This window comes from Anolis sagrei, chromosome 8 (assembly GCF_037176765.1).
Source record: "Anolis sagrei isolate rAnoSag1 chromosome 8, rAnoSag1.mat, whole genome shotgun sequence".
Taxonomy (NCBI): domain Eukaryota; kingdom Metazoa; phylum Chordata; class Lepidosauria; order Squamata; family Dactyloidae; genus Anolis; species Anolis sagrei.
The window spans coordinates 44,117,656-44,132,670 of NC_090028.1; the positions used below are offsets into that span (position 1 = coordinate 44,117,656).

Genomic DNA, 15,015 nt, shown 5'->3' on the forward strand with positions numbered 1-15,015 from the left:
GGACTGGGCTCCCCTCCCTTCAGGTGTTCTGGACTCCAACTCCCAGCATTCCTCACAGCCTCAGGCCCCTTCCTTTCCCCCCTCAGCCAACGTTAGGCTCGGTTGCCTGTGCAGAGTGCAAGGAAGCTTCCTCTACAGCAGGCCTGGGCCAACTTGGGTAGGCTGTTAGGAATGGTGGGAGTTGGAGTCCAAAACCCCTGGAGGGAAGGCCGAAGTAAGCCCAGGTCTGATATAGAAAGCAGTTGGAGGGGAGGGCTTGAGTAGGCATGGGCCAGCTTGGGCCTTCCCTCCAGGTGTTTTGGACTCCAACTCCCATCGTTCCCCACAGCCTCCGGCCCCTTCCTTTTCCCCCTCAGCCGCTTAAGCCGAGTGCTGGGTCCATCATCAACGTTAGGCTCGGTTGCCTGTGCAGAGTGCAAGGAAGCTTCCTCTACAGCAGGCCTGGGCCAACTTGGGTAGGCTGTTAGGAATGGTGGGAGTCGGAGTCCAAAATCCTGGAGGGAAGGCCCAAGTAGGCCCAGGTCTAATATAGAGAGCAGTTGGAGGGGAGGGCTTGAATAGGCATGGGCCAACTTGGGCCCTCCCTCCAGGTGTTTTGGACTCCAACTCCCATCATTCCCCACAGCCTCCGGCCCCTTCCTTTTCCCCCTCAGCCGCTTAAGCTGAGTGCTGGGCCCATAACCATATTTGGCTCGGTTGCCTGTGCAGAGTGCTAGGAAGTTTCCTCTACAGCAGGCCTGGGCCAACTTGGGTAGGCTGTTAGGAATGGTGGGCGTTGAAGTCCAGAACCCTGGAGGTAAGGCCCAAGTTGGCCCAAGCCTGGTCTAGAGAGCATCCCACTTTGAATCCTGTGCTTGCCTCTTGCAGATCTCTGGGGTTTGTCATTGCAATCATGAATATTATTTATTTATTATTTATTTACAGTATTGATATTCCGCCCTTCTCCTCACCCCGCAGGGGACTCAGGGCGGATTACAGTGTACACATATATGGCAAACATTCAATGCCAATTTTTGACATACAAAAATTGGGCCTTCCCTCCAGGGGGTTTGGACTCCAACACCCACCATTCCTTGCACTCTGCACAGGCAACCGAGCCTAACGTTGGTTATGGGCCCAGCACTCAGCTTAAGCTGAGGAAAAGGAAGGGGCCGGAGGCTGTGGGGAATGGTGGGAGTCGGAGTCCAAAACACCTGGAGGGAAGGCCCAAGCTTGCCCATGCCTACTCAAGCCCTCCCCTCCAACTGCTCTCTATACTAGGCCTGGGCTAACTTCGGCCTTCCCTCCAGGTATTTTGGACTTCAACTCCCACCATTCCTGATAGCCGACCCACTGGAAATCCCCAGTGTGAAGACCTTGCGCCTCACAGCAACCAGGCGCAGAGCCTTCACAGCAGTGGCACCATCACTCTGGAATACTCTGCCATCTGAAGTCCGTGCCTTGCAGGATTGATTCCGCAGGGCATGTCAGACATATCTATTTCGACGGGCCTTTGATCTCTGATTGTTTTTAAATTGTTTTAAATTGTTTTTAAATTGTGTTCGATTTTAGCCATTCTTGTAAGCCACTCCGAGCCCCAGGGGAGTGGCCGCATATACGTTTGAATCATAAATAAATAAATCAATACGTTGGCCCAGGCCTGCTGTAGAGGAAACTTCCTTGCACTCTGTACATGCAACCAAGCCTAACGTTGGTTGAAGGGGAAAAGGAAGGGGCCTGAAGCTGTGAGGAATGGTGGGAGTTGGAGTCCAGAACACCTGAAGGGAGGGGGGCCCAGTCCTGATTGACACTGTTAAGAATTGTGGGAGTCGGAGTCCAAATTAGATGGAGGGCCCAATTTTGCCCAGGCCTGATTGACACCCTGCTTAAGAGGCTGAGGGGGAAAAGGAAAGGGTCTGAGGCTGTGAGGAATGGTGGGAGTTGGAGTCCAAAATACCTGGAGGGAGGGCCCAAGTTGGTCCATGCCTACTCAAGCCCTCCCCTCCAACTGCTCTCTATATTAGACCTGGGCCTACTTGGGCCTTCCCTCCAGGGGTTTTGGACTCCAACTCCCACCATTCCTAACAGCCTACCAGAATACTTTGCTTAAAAAGTATTCATGACTGCGACGACAAACCCCAGAGATCTGCAAGAGGCAGGCCCAGGATTCAAAGTGGGATGCTCTCTAGACCAGGCCTGGGCCAACTTGGGGAGGCTGTTAGGAATGGTGGGAGTTGGAGTCCAAAACCCTGGAGGTAAGGCCCAAGTTGGCCCAGGCTTTCCTCTTCCCTGAAGCAGATTCAAGGTGGCTTACACATGGCAATTATTCAGTTCCTTAAAGCACATACCACACATCAAGCTTAAAATAAATTAAAATAAAATTTAATTCCAAATCTGTTGTTGCACTGTGCCATTCTCCGAAAGCCTGATCCCAAGGCCAGGTTTTCACTTTCCTTCTGAAGTCTAGGAAGGAGGGGGATGATCTAATGTTGCCAGGGAGGGAGTTCCACAGCTGAGGAGCCACCACTGAGAAGGCCCTGTCTCTTGTCCCCACCAGTTGCGCTTGCGAGGAAGCCAGGACCAAGAGCAGGGCCTCCCAAGACGATCTTAATGTCCGAAGTGGGTCATAGGGGGTGATACATTAAGACAAGTAAGCTGGTCTGGTTCCTTTTAGAGCTTTATAGACTAAAGCCAGCACTTTGAATTGTGCTCGGTAGCAGACTGGCAGCTGGTGGATTTATCTATTTATTTATTTATATATTTATTTGCCACACTTTTATCCCGCCCTTTTCAACCCAAAGGCAACTCAGCGCAGTGTACAGACTGGCAATAATTAGAATCCTAGAATCCTAGAATCACAGAGTTGGAAGAGACCTCATGGGCCATCCAATCCAACCCCGTTCTCCCAAGAAGCAGGAGTATTGCATTCAAATCACCCCCGACAGATGGCCATCCAGCCTCTGTTTAAAAGCTTCCAAGGAAGGAGCCTCCACCACACTCCAGGGCAGAGAGTTCCACTGCTGAACAGCTCTCACAGTCAGGAAGTTCTTCCTCATGTGGAAGTTCTTCCTCATGTAGTGGCATGCAAAGAGAGTAAAAACCTGGCTCTTTGAGCAAGCTTTTGGAACCTCATTGTAACTACATAAACTCAGTATTAGAGGGTGAACACACATAAATACATAGTTTAAAACAGGTTAAATCACATAATAAAATTCATATAAAAACAATGTAAAACTATACAAATCAATGACTTCCAGGTTTAAATTCATGTCCATTTGCCTCATTAAGCCGTTCCATATTTGTTCACAATACTGAGTTTATCTACTTACAATGAGGTTCCAAAAGCTTGCTCAAAGAGCCAGGTTTTTACTCTCTTTGCACGCCACTCCGGTGATCAAACCTGGCTGCTGCCCATTGGACCAATGGAAGCTTCCGAACGGTCTTCAAAGGCAACCCCACATAGAGCGTGTTGCAGTAATAGATACGGAATATAACAAGAGAGTGGACCACCGTGGCCAAGTCTGACTGATATCAAAACAACACTACCACCAGTACTGTATATCTGGAAAGGAGTAACAGGAATGTCTTGATAGGTTGAATATACACCTTTATATTGCCAAACTGTCTTATTTCTTTCTGGGTAGAATCTACGCTTTGTCCGCTTTCATTAGAAAAGCCACCCACCTGGGAGATCTCTTTATCTCACAAAATGGGGTCCCCTGTCATGGTGATTGATTCTTTCACACTCGTCACTCTACTCCCCCTGCTTTCATCTGGTAGTTTAATCCCATTTTACCAAACTTATTATTTAATCAAGTTTTATTGTATTTTAATTTATTTTGGTTAACTATTACAGGAGTTTTAGGATGGTGATTACTGTGTCTCTGTATTTCTGTTTTTTTGTCTTTTATTGTTGACACGGTCAGTGGGCTAATCAATAAACAGATCTATCTATAAACATCTTTATGTAGTTTTGTATTCATCTTATGGTCATATACTGTTTCTTTTATTTTAGGTTAGGAATAAGCAATCAGGAACTTGAGAAAAGGTATTACTTTTATTCTGTTTATACAGTATTCTACTCACATGAGAAGAGAGTTGCTAAAAAGGGGACAACACAAAGTTTTGGTGCTGTTGGAATGATGGCTGACTTACTGTGGCAGCACCTCTTTAATTAAACTGTTTGTACCTTCCTCCTAATTACTTAGAGCAGGGGTGAGGCGTGAGTCACCTACACAGATGTTCTCACAATGCTTCACCATGGGTTATGCTGGCTGGATCTGGTAGAAATTGTAGTCTAATAACTTTTAGAGCTTCACAGCATCCCCTCCCTTGATAAAGATCGGTGGTTCCCAACCTGTGGTCTATGGACCACCAATGGTCTGCAAGAACTAAAATATGGTCTGTGACCTCACCATTCCTACACCATTATGTGATGGTACTCACCTTGAAGGCCTTGCATGGTCTGGGGCCGATGTCCCTGAGGGACCGCCTCACCCCCTCCCAACCCCAGAGACCCCTCCGTTCTGAGGACCAAGATCTATTGGAAATTCCCAGTGTCAAGACCTTGCGCCTAACAGCAACCAGACACAGAGCCTTCACAGCAGTGGCCCCATCACTCTGGAATACTCTGCCACCTGAAGTCCGTGCCTTGCGGGACTTATCAGCTTTCCGCAGGGCTTGTAAGACATACCTGTTTCGACAGGCCTTTGATTGTTGATTTGTTGTTTTTACATAGTTTTTACATTGTTTTAAATTGTGTTAGATTTTAGTCGTTCTTGTAAGCCGCTCCGAGCCCCAGGGGAGTGGCGGCATATAAGTTCGAATAATAAATAAATAAATAAATAAATAAAATTATGAGAGTGACTGATCTTGTGAAACCCTCTTATGGTGCCGAGGCTTATTAAATAAATAATGTCATTCATAAATAAATATGGTTTTCTGTGGGCGAGCAGATGTTGACTACTGGGTGGCATATGTTCTGTTTCAGAAACTACAACTGATGTAGTTTATCCAATGCAATTTTCTGAATCAGCACCCCAAATAACCAAACTGAATCTAAAGTTGACCAAAAACTGCTTCGTAGCCCTTGTGGTACTAATGTTGGAGAGTGGTCTGTGGTCAATGTGGTCCCTGGTCAAGTGGTCAAAAAAGAAAAGGTTGGGAACCACTGGTATAGACAATTCCCAGATTATAAGACTCAAGAACACTGTCTTGGCTGACAGCAGAGCTGCATAACTGCAGTGTTAAACCAATGCTATGTTTCAGTCATATATCAGAACAGTCTCTCAATAGATTTGGTTCGTCAGACATATTCTGCTATTGAAACCGGGCTTCCACTGGACCCTATTACTCTTCTCGCTCTCCTGTCTTCAGTACAGGACTAAACCTTCAATATTCTGGTTGGTAAACTGGTGGTAAAATGCAATCAGCAGTTTCAGACAAAATGAGAATTTTTTGTTTAAACAAACCAGCGTGCATGAGAACGAAGAAGAGTGGGAGGAAGGAGGGCATAGCCTTGATGCTCATTCCTGGCTTCTCAAAGAATTAGGCAGTGTTGTTTCTAAGGCTCACAAAGTCTGGCCGTAGGAGTTGCAAAATCAAGCAAACTCACAAGTATTTTATTTGAAGGAGAATTATGCTTCCAGAAGGCCTTTCAGAGGGTTTGTGTCCTTCAAAACGGGGATATGAGAAACCATATAGACTCTGACAGGTTGCTGCATGGTTGCTGTTAGCATTCCTTACTTTGGGCTATTTGGGGTTGGGCTGCTACAGGGTGGGTTCCATGGGCCACAGGGTTTGTGCTGGAGCGGCATTAACTCCCTCGTGTTGGGAATGTCCTTCTCAGTAGTACTGCCAATTCTTCTTGCCATTATGTAGGGTCTCATTCCGACAGTCCCTCCAGACTTTAAAAACCCAAAAGAGTGTTTCTGCCTTGAATACACCATCTCAGAAGATATCACTCCTGAAGAAACAGAAAAGCCTGGTGAGTGGAGCAGTGCCAGCCCATCGATGCCCATCGGGTCTTGGAAGGCTTCTGTCATTTGGGCAGCCTCAAAGGCCTTGGCAAGAGGGTGCCATTTCCGTTGGTTTTAATTTTGAGTATGTGTTTTAAACACTGTTTCCAACAATGTTTTGATTTGTTTTAAAATAATGTGTTTACCAATATTAATGTGCTGTGTACCACTTGGGTCTGAAAGGCAATAAATAGTTACGTAAACACATAATAAGGTATGGAATCTTAGAATTATAGAGTTGGAAGAGACCACGAGGGTTATGCAGCCCAACCTCCTGCCAGGAGAGAAATTGCAGGAAAGGAAAGGAAAACAGAAGCCTTCTTCCTATATGGCTCATGGTGCCGGGTCTGTGAGGCTTTACTAATTGAAAAATTATCAGATGAGTCACAGGCCTCACCCAGCCTGTTAACAATATTCCTTTACTGAAAAAATGATTTTCTTCACATACTATATTAATGAGAGCATGGAGTGCATCGTATCGCTAGCCCACTACTTAAACCTCTTGAAAGATGTCACATCAGATTCCTCTTGTTTGCATGCTTTTCAAAATATATTTAATGATGGCCTTTTGCTATCTTTGTTATTCTGCCAATGGCATTCATGTTAGTTGTGTTCTTTTTCTTTTGACTGTTTACACAGTGCTTCATAAAAGCAATAAAATGTTACAAATAAAAACAACACAGATCTCCCCCTGAATCTGACCTTTAAGTTGATGTAACCCTATGTTGTTATATCAGACGGATAGGAGCTCCCTGTGGTTCAGGCAGGATCCTTTCCTGGTTCTACTAGGACAGTGGTTCTCTGTGAGCCACGAGACTGAAAATCCCATCCGCGAAACTCCTTCCACTTTATTTATTTATTTTATTTCTGCTCCTTTCCGCAGAGCTAACTGGTTGCGCTCCTTTTGGTACTTATGTTGGAGAGTGGTCTCTGGTCAAAGTGGCCCTGGTCAAGTGAGCCCTGGTCAAAAAAAAAAGACCGGGAACCACTGTACTACTGGTTCCTGGCATTTTCCAGTTGTCTCCCATCCAAATACTCACTAAGAACAATATTGCTTAGCTTCTCTAATAAAAAAAAAGACTGGGTATGTCCAGATTTGTGAACTCAACCCTGGTACAAGAGAAAAGAAGTGTGCAAAAAATAAAGAAAAGTGGCGGGGGGAGAAATCTTTCTTGCATATTTTGAAGATTTCCAGACTTGTGTAGGGTGCAAGGAGGAACTCAAGTGGCTGGTGGTGCTCAGATGGAATTTTATGAAAAGATTAGACAAAAAACCCCAAAACCATAACAAAAGCTTCATTTTCCCATCCTCAATGTTTAGGTTCATTCTAGCAGCCAGTTGTCTTCATGGCCTTCGTACGCCCCGGGACAAGTGATCTTGCAGAACCGAAAACCTTGTACTCTTCCTGATTGGCAACGGTATGTGTGAAAACAGGGTGCAAACAACTACATTAAAACCTTGCAAGCTCTGGGATGGGGCTTGCTTCCTTTCTGAGGCAAACCATCTGAGCAAGGCGATTAGTGACCATGGCTCTTGGAGGTCTCTCAAGTCCAAAGCTGGCTAGATGGCAAACAACAATAAACTTTCTGTCCAACCACTCTCTTTGTCCATCTAGACCAGAGCTTTCTAAAATGTGTGTCACGACACATTGGTCTGTCGACTGCGGTGTGTAGATATCCCATATGAACGTAATGAGAATGCTCCGAATATGCATGTAGAATGTGCAATACCAACTTGCATATGCATTTTTTATGCAGCAAAGGTGCCAATTAGTATTGGTAACATTATTAATGTTAGTATTGGTAATGTGTTGCTACTCATAAATGACAAAAATCTTGGAAATTTATGATGCTATCTTGCAAATTATGTATTTTAAAAATACAAGTAAAAGGTCTTCATGATATGTTGTGCCCCTGTACCTTTTGTTATTACAATTTACGTATGTGTCCATATCGCTTATAATGTATTGGTTTAACCTCTGGTTTGGTAGTAAAATTGAATGACTGTGTTGCAAAATCCTGCTTGTCTAAACAGTGACTCTCCAGCATGAAATGTTTGGAAAACTCTTATCTAGACAGTGCTGTTTACTCTGGATTTGCAGGTCCTCAAACAGGGAAGGTTTGCTGTTCTCTGCTTAGGATCCTTATATCTAGAGATGCTGTGACTGAAGTTGACATCTCACGCTTGAGACCATGCTGGCCAATCACACCTCCATGAGTGTTGCTCACAACTAAATTTTCTTGCTGAAATAGTGATGTTTTGGTGGAGATGCTACAGTTATATTAAACAATGAAATAAGTGGCATAATCTTGAACTGTATTTCAGCCCCACCAAAGTTCCCATTTCTGGTTCTCTCGCAAAGCCACGCTACCTTGAAGAACTGGAATCCTATCTGCGGAAAGAGCTGCAAGCTCTGGATCTGACGAAAGGGAAAGTTCAGGAACTGAAGCTCCAGGTCTGAGCACCAAATGCTTGTCAAACAAATACTTATGGCTATAAATAAGGGGCGAGGAATGAGTGTGTGGGCTCTCCTCATCTCTCTCCATCAGCTGTGCTTATGTGGGCATTTTGGAAACGGATATAGAAAAGTAACCTGAACAAGTCCTGGAAAACTTCCATATCTCATGTTCCAGCTTTCATGAGATGGTTCCTAGCAAATTACCTTGAGGAGAACCACCTTTCTCTCAGAGGTAGACAGGGGCTTTCTGAGCAGTGCTGCACACTCGCAGTGCCATTTTAATTTCCAATGTGGAAATTACTAACTGTGGGGATCACACTAACTTGGTGACTGAGGAGCTTCTTCACATCTTGCCACGTAATCTGTCTTCAGTCCTAGGGCTTCTCCAGATGAGACAAATGTGGTGGGAGGCGGTTGTTTGTTGCTGGAGCTTTCTTCAAAAAAAATCCTAATAACATTTCTGTTGTGCCATTTCATGACGCCTCCTGAATTTTAATTATTTATTTATTTATTTATTTATTTGCTGCATTTGTTAACCGCCGCTCTCAGCCCTAGGGCGACTCGCGGCGGTGTACAACATATAAAAAACACATTTTACAATAACTACAACGACAAAAAACAACATATCACTAATACACTATCATCTAATTACACTAAAATAATCCGCTTCGTCTTATCATAGAATCATAACCAATCTCGTAGTCTATATTCTGTTCCAGTTGTCATTTCCAGTTACTGTAGCATTTAGTTAAATGCCTTCTCGAATAGCCATGTCTTCAGGCTCTTCCGGAAGGACATAAGGGAGGGCGCCTGTCTGATGTCAACAGGGAGGGTGTTCCACAGCCGGGGGGCCACCACTGAGAAGGCCCTATCCCTCGTCCCCGCCAGGCGTGCCTGTGAGGCAGGCGGGATCGAGAGAAGAGCCTCCCTAGACGATCTCAAGGTCCTCGTGGGCTCATAGGCCGAGATGCGGTCCGAAAGGTATTTTGGGCCGGAACCGTTTAGGGCTTTGTAGGATAGCACCAGCACCTTAAATTGGGCCCGGTAGCAGATCGGCAGCCAGTGGAGCTGGAACAACAAGGGCGTTGTATGCTCCCTGCGTCCTGCTCCTGTTAGTAACATGGCTGCCGCGCGCTGGACTAGCTGAAGCTTCTGGGCCGTCTTCAAGGGCAGCCCCACGTAGAGAGCGTTGCAGTAGTCAAGGCGGGATGTGACCAGAGTGTGTACCACCGTGGCCAAGTCAGACTTCCCAAGGTACGGGCGCAGCTGGCGCACGAGCCTAAGCTGTGAAAATGCTCCCCTGGTCACCGCTGAAACCTGGGGATCCAGGCTCAACGATGAATCCAGGATCACACCCAAGCTGCGAACCTGCGCCTTCAAGGGGAGTGCGACCCCATCCAGCACAGGCTGTAACCCTAATTCATAAATAATTCATACCCAGAACTGGGTTTCTTTTTAAATCCTGGAGATATCAGAAGAAAAACAATGCCTCTTGTTCTACAAGGGCCAGCCAGCCCAACACCTGGGCATTTGGCCAGTGTTTCAGAACCCTGTACTGAACGATCTAACTGCTTCTTGTTGAGGACTTGAGGCTTGGGCAGTGTGGGGTGGCATCCTAACATCCCACACTCGGAGCCCAGGCTCCCTGTATAATACTCAGGCCTACTGCACATCCTTTCTGCATGGGGGAGAGGGACTATTGGGCATCCATTTGCTGTGATAGCATGACACTGGAGTGCTGGTAGTCAAGCCTCAAGCATACAACTAGCAGGGTGGAGCAGTGCTAACTTTGGTTTCCCTTGTTTTCTTTTTTCCTCCACCCAGCCTTATAGAGAAGTATTTGAATTCTTCATGGAAGAGTTTAAAACGTACAAGCCTTTACTGGCTTCCATCAAGAATGAGTATGACCTCACGATAGGTAAGAGATGCTGCCCTATATGAAGTATAACCCTGATTCCAAACGAGCAAATCTGCACAGCAAACTCTCAGGGGCCAAACTGTAACCACAGGTACAAATAACCTAGCAAAGTGCTGATAATTCTGGCTTAGTTCAGAAAAGGCATTTTTTTCCTTTGAATCCAGGTGGGAGAAATTTTAGCCTTTGTTTTGGATTTACATTTCCATTGGCCCCAGTTAGCCAGGGGAGTGGGAAGAGATCTAGCCTCAAAGCCTTGAAAGGCCAAGGAATCCCCACTCCTGATTGAAGTGTTACACAAAATAATCCCGGCAGTAATTCTGTCATAAGGGTATCGATGGGAGGAAAGCTCCTCGGTACGGAAGATGTCGCCACAGCAGCCCTGCCACAATGACCGGAGTCGCGCACAGCTTCCAAGATGCCGGAATTAAGATGGGGAAAACTGCCTTTACCTCTCTCTGTGTTGTTTGTCCTTGTGAATTTTATAATCACCACTGAATGTTTGCCCTAAGTGTGTCCCGTAAGCCGCTCTGCGGCCCCTTTGGCGTGAAAAGGGAAGGGTATAAATACCGTAAATGAATAAATAAATAAATAAACAATAAGTGGGCCTTCAAAATGCCATTTTTAAGGACCAAATCTCATTTAAGCAAGACTTTCAGTTGGTTCAACGGGTGGCAGCCAGGTTGTTAACTGGTGCTCCTTACAGGGAGAGGTCAACCCTCCTGTTTAAGGAGCTCCATTGGCTGCCATTCATTTTCTGGTCCCAATTCAACGTGCAGGTGCTTACCTACAAAGCCCTAAACGGTTTGGGACCCATCTACCTGCATGACCGCATCTCGGTGTACAAACCCACGCAATCTCTTCGTTCATCTGGAGAGGCCCTGCTCACACTCCCACCTGCATCACAAGCGCGATTGGTGGGAACGAGGGACAGGGCCTTCTCGGTGGTGGCCCCATGACTCTGGAACTCCCTCCCCAAGGACATCAGGCATGCCCCAACATTGGCAATCTTCAGAAGGAGCTTGAAAACATGGATGTTCCAGTGTGCTTTCCCAGATTAAATAATCCCAAGCAATATGTCCCAAATGCACTTTATGAGAGAGTTAGAATTGTCTTATCCCCAAAATATCCTATTTCACCTGGACATGCCCAGTATTTTTAAAAATTTTAATCATTACATTTGGTCCTGGCACAGGTTTTTAAATGCGTCGTGATATTTTTGTTATTGTTTTGCTTTGCTATGAGTTAATTATTTCTGTATTGTATTGTTGTTGTTGTGTTTTTCGTTTCTGATGTATTTTGAGCTCGGCCTCTTGTAAGCCGCACCGAGTCCTGCGGGAGATGGTAGCGGGGTACAAATAAAGGATTATTATTATTATTATTATTATTATTTACACTAGTGCTCATGGTTTTACTCTCTTTTTTTGGACTATAGTTCCCAGAATCCCCCAGAAGAACTAATACTTCTGTTTTCTGAGGAATAATTAGTCCAGGAAATATATTTTTTTTCTTGATTCTGGGAAGTACAAATTCTCTGTTAATTCTCTGCGGTCAACTCCCAAGTGCCTGTGAGTTTTGCGAGGCAAGGCAGTGCAGCAGCATCAGCAGTCCCCAGGCACGAAGGCCTCTTGAAAGATCCACTTATGTTTTTGCCACTTGATAGAGCCTTGAGAACTTCCCTTTTACTCCTTGTAGCACATCTGCAGCGGAAGCTCCACTCCTTGGAAGCCGTAAACGCCGTCCTGGTCACGGCCTCCGACCAGTGTACCCAGCAAATCCTGGCACTCCAGAAGCAAGAGAAAATGGAAATAACCACGCTGAAGAAAGAGAGACTCTATCTGCTGGAACTCATTGACCAGATGAGGGAGGAGAAGAGTTCTCTGGAGATGCAGGTGACGCACTGCGCTGCTGCTCGTTTTGTATCCCCAGAAACATAGGTTTATTCCTCTGTCTCCCAATGCAGTTCCAGTCTAAATTGATCTGTTCCTACAGTCTGTTCTAAAACGGAGTCTGAGCCCTGAACAAGCCCAGACCTGATCACATGGTCTGCAGCCCCTCCCACAACAAAGAGGTTAAGGTCAAATGGCAAACCAATATACACATATAGAATACAGTAAACAATTATATACACAAGAAACAACTAGTGGAGGCTTGCTATTTCCCACATAGGCTTCCTCCACATGAATAAAGAAGAGTTTGCTCTTTGAATAATAAGAATTATATCTCATGTGGGAGAAGGGGGGAGGGTCAGGATTTTAGAGAGGATTAGGTGGGGTTTGGCCAGAAACAGGTTGGAGAGCACTGTTTTGTGCCCTTCCGAGTACAACTGTCTTTTTATGAGATCAAGTGAGGTCACGATTGGGTTGTTGTAGGTTTTTCCGGGCTACATGGCCATGTTCTAGAGGCATTCTCTCCTGACGTTTCGCCTGCATCTATGGCAAGCATCCTCAGAGGTTGTGAGGTCACGATTCTTTCATCATTTCCATACTGAAAGCTCCTTTGGTACGCAATCAATGGCACATCATCACACATTAGTATTTCAGAAACTTGTGCTCCTTGTTGGGTTTTCAGAGCCAATCAAAAGCACTTCTTTTGGGGATTCAGTAACGTCACAGTGCTTTCTTTCCCTGTCGCCCAGTGGTTCTCAACCTGTGGGTCCCCCCCAGATGTTTTGGCCCACAACTCCCAGAAGTCCCAGCCAGTTTACCAGCTGTTAAGATTTCTGGCCAAAACACCTGGGGAGGGACCCACAGGTTAAGAAACGCTGTGGGTAGCCAGTGGCAAGGTGAGTTTGTCGCATCCCGTGATTGGTGGCCTCCTCTGTCTTACCTGGCACAGGTGTATAAGATGCGAAAGGCCGTGGCCGAGGAATACCTCCGGTACCTGAATGAGTGCGATGCACGCAAAATGCTGATTATAGATCTGAACGAAATGTATCGCCTGAAGGAAGAAATGAAGCTCACTAAGGTCCAAGGTAAACGGCACCTCCAGGCTGGCTGAGGGATCTGGGAAGGCGTCGTCCTCCTGAAAAGAACTCCTCCAAGTTTCGCACCAGCGACCAGCATCCCATTGCAAGAAGAAATCCTGTCTCTTGCACACATTTTATACAAATGTATTTTGTACATGGAACGCAAGTTACATGTCTTCTATCTACAGTCAGCCCTCATGAAAGGGCTGCCGTTAGCAATTGTTTATTAAGGCTTAGGCCATAAGTAATTTGCATACAAATAAATAAATACATTATTTTTCGTATCAGGAGTGACTTGAGAAACTGCAAGTCGCCTCTAGTGTGAGAGAATTGGCCATCTGCAAGGACGTTGCCCAGATGTGTGGGGGGCTTCTCTCATGTCCCCTCATGGGAAGCTGGATCTGACAGAAGGGAGCTCATCCTGCTCCTCAAATTTGAACCATCGACCTTTCAGTCAGCAGTTCAGCCGGCACAAGCGTTTAACCCATGGCGCCACCAGAGAAACCCTTTCTCAGGAAAATCACCTGGGAGCAAATCACGCAGCCACCTCAACGTGAGAATTAATAAGGTTTTGATGTGCTACCAGGTGATTTTCTTGAGGAATGCTCTCCCAGAGAAAGGCTTCTTAAACTTTTTCCTGTTGTGTCCCACTTTTTCCCAATAAAGTTTTATGCAATTTATGCAAATTTATTATAATATGTGTAAATTTATGCAAATTTGAAATTTAAACATTTATTGATAATTATACATGAAGAAATTTATTTTACATATATAACAAAACAGCTACAAACCAGATTTCCCTGGCGACTGGTGAGCAAGGATGTGTTTTGGTGCATCACATCACAAGGTGCGGTTTCCCTGCTAAAGGGGGGTCGGGGGGGTCAAAGCAGGATCGGTGTAAACAAGGCCCAAGTCTTTTTCCTTACACATTTGGAAACAAAACAATGGACTAGTTCAACTTTGTGTGACGTAAGGGTTAAAACTTGCTGGACTAGGATTGTGAAGTTTCAGGTCCACTTCCTCCCCAAAGCTCATGAGGAACCAAAGCAGTGGTTCTCAACCTTCCTAATGCCGCGACCCCTTAACACAGTTCCTCATGTGGTGGTGACCCCCGAACATAAAATTATTTTTGTGGCTATTTCATAAGTGTAATTTTGCTATTGTTATGAATCATAATGTAAATATATGATATGCAGGGTATATTTTCATTCACTGGATCAATCCGGGCACAAATACCCGATACACCCAAATCTGAATACTGGTGGGGTTGTGGGGAGTAATTTGTCATTTGGGAGTTGTAATTTCTGGGATTTATAGTTCAGCTACAATTAAAGAGCATCCTGAACTCCACCAGTGATGGAACTTAACCAAATTTGGCACTCCCATGAACAAGAGGAAATACTGGCAGGGTTTGGTGGGCATTGACCTTGAGTTTGGGAGTTGTAGTTCACCTACATCCAGAGAGCACTGTGGACTCAAACAATGATGGATCTGGACCAAACTTGGCACGAATACTCAATATGCCCAAATGTGAACACTGGTGGAGTTGGGGGAAAACAGGCATTGACCTTTGGGATTTGTAATTACTGGGATTTATAGTTCACATACAATCAAAGAGTTTTCTGAATTGGGCCAAACTTGACACTCAGAACCCCTTGACCAACAGAAAATACTGTGT

At 45.3% G+C, this 15,015-nt stretch overlaps 1 protein-coding gene across 5 annotated transcripts in view; it reads left to right on the plus strand.

Moving 5' to 3' along the window:
• The window catches only part of TSNAXIP1 (translin associated factor X interacting protein 1), a 32,310-nt gene that overhangs the window by 497 nt on the left and 16,798 nt on the right, over positions 1-15,015 (plus strand). For 4 of the 5 annotated variants that reach the window (XR_010910277.1, XR_010910278.1, XM_060788152.2 and 1 more), the window contains exons 2-8: positions 3,995-4,027; positions 5,860-5,965; positions 7,317-7,414; positions 8,322-8,451; positions 10,279-10,372; positions 12,065-12,261; positions 13,208-13,343. Coding sequence is in view for 3 of the 5 variants with exons in the window: in XM_060788152.2 (XP_060644135.2) it covers positions 3,995-4,027; positions 5,860-5,965; positions 7,317-7,414; positions 8,322-8,451; positions 10,279-10,372; positions 12,065-12,261; positions 13,208-13,343 (794 nt within the window). In the remaining 2 variants the exon portion in view is untranslated. Of the gene's footprint in view, positions 1-3,994; positions 4,028-5,859; positions 5,966-7,316; positions 7,415-8,321; positions 8,452-10,278; positions 10,373-12,064; positions 12,262-13,207; positions 13,344-15,015 lie in introns of those variants that run through there. The other variant, XM_060788154.2, reaches the window with a different exon arrangement.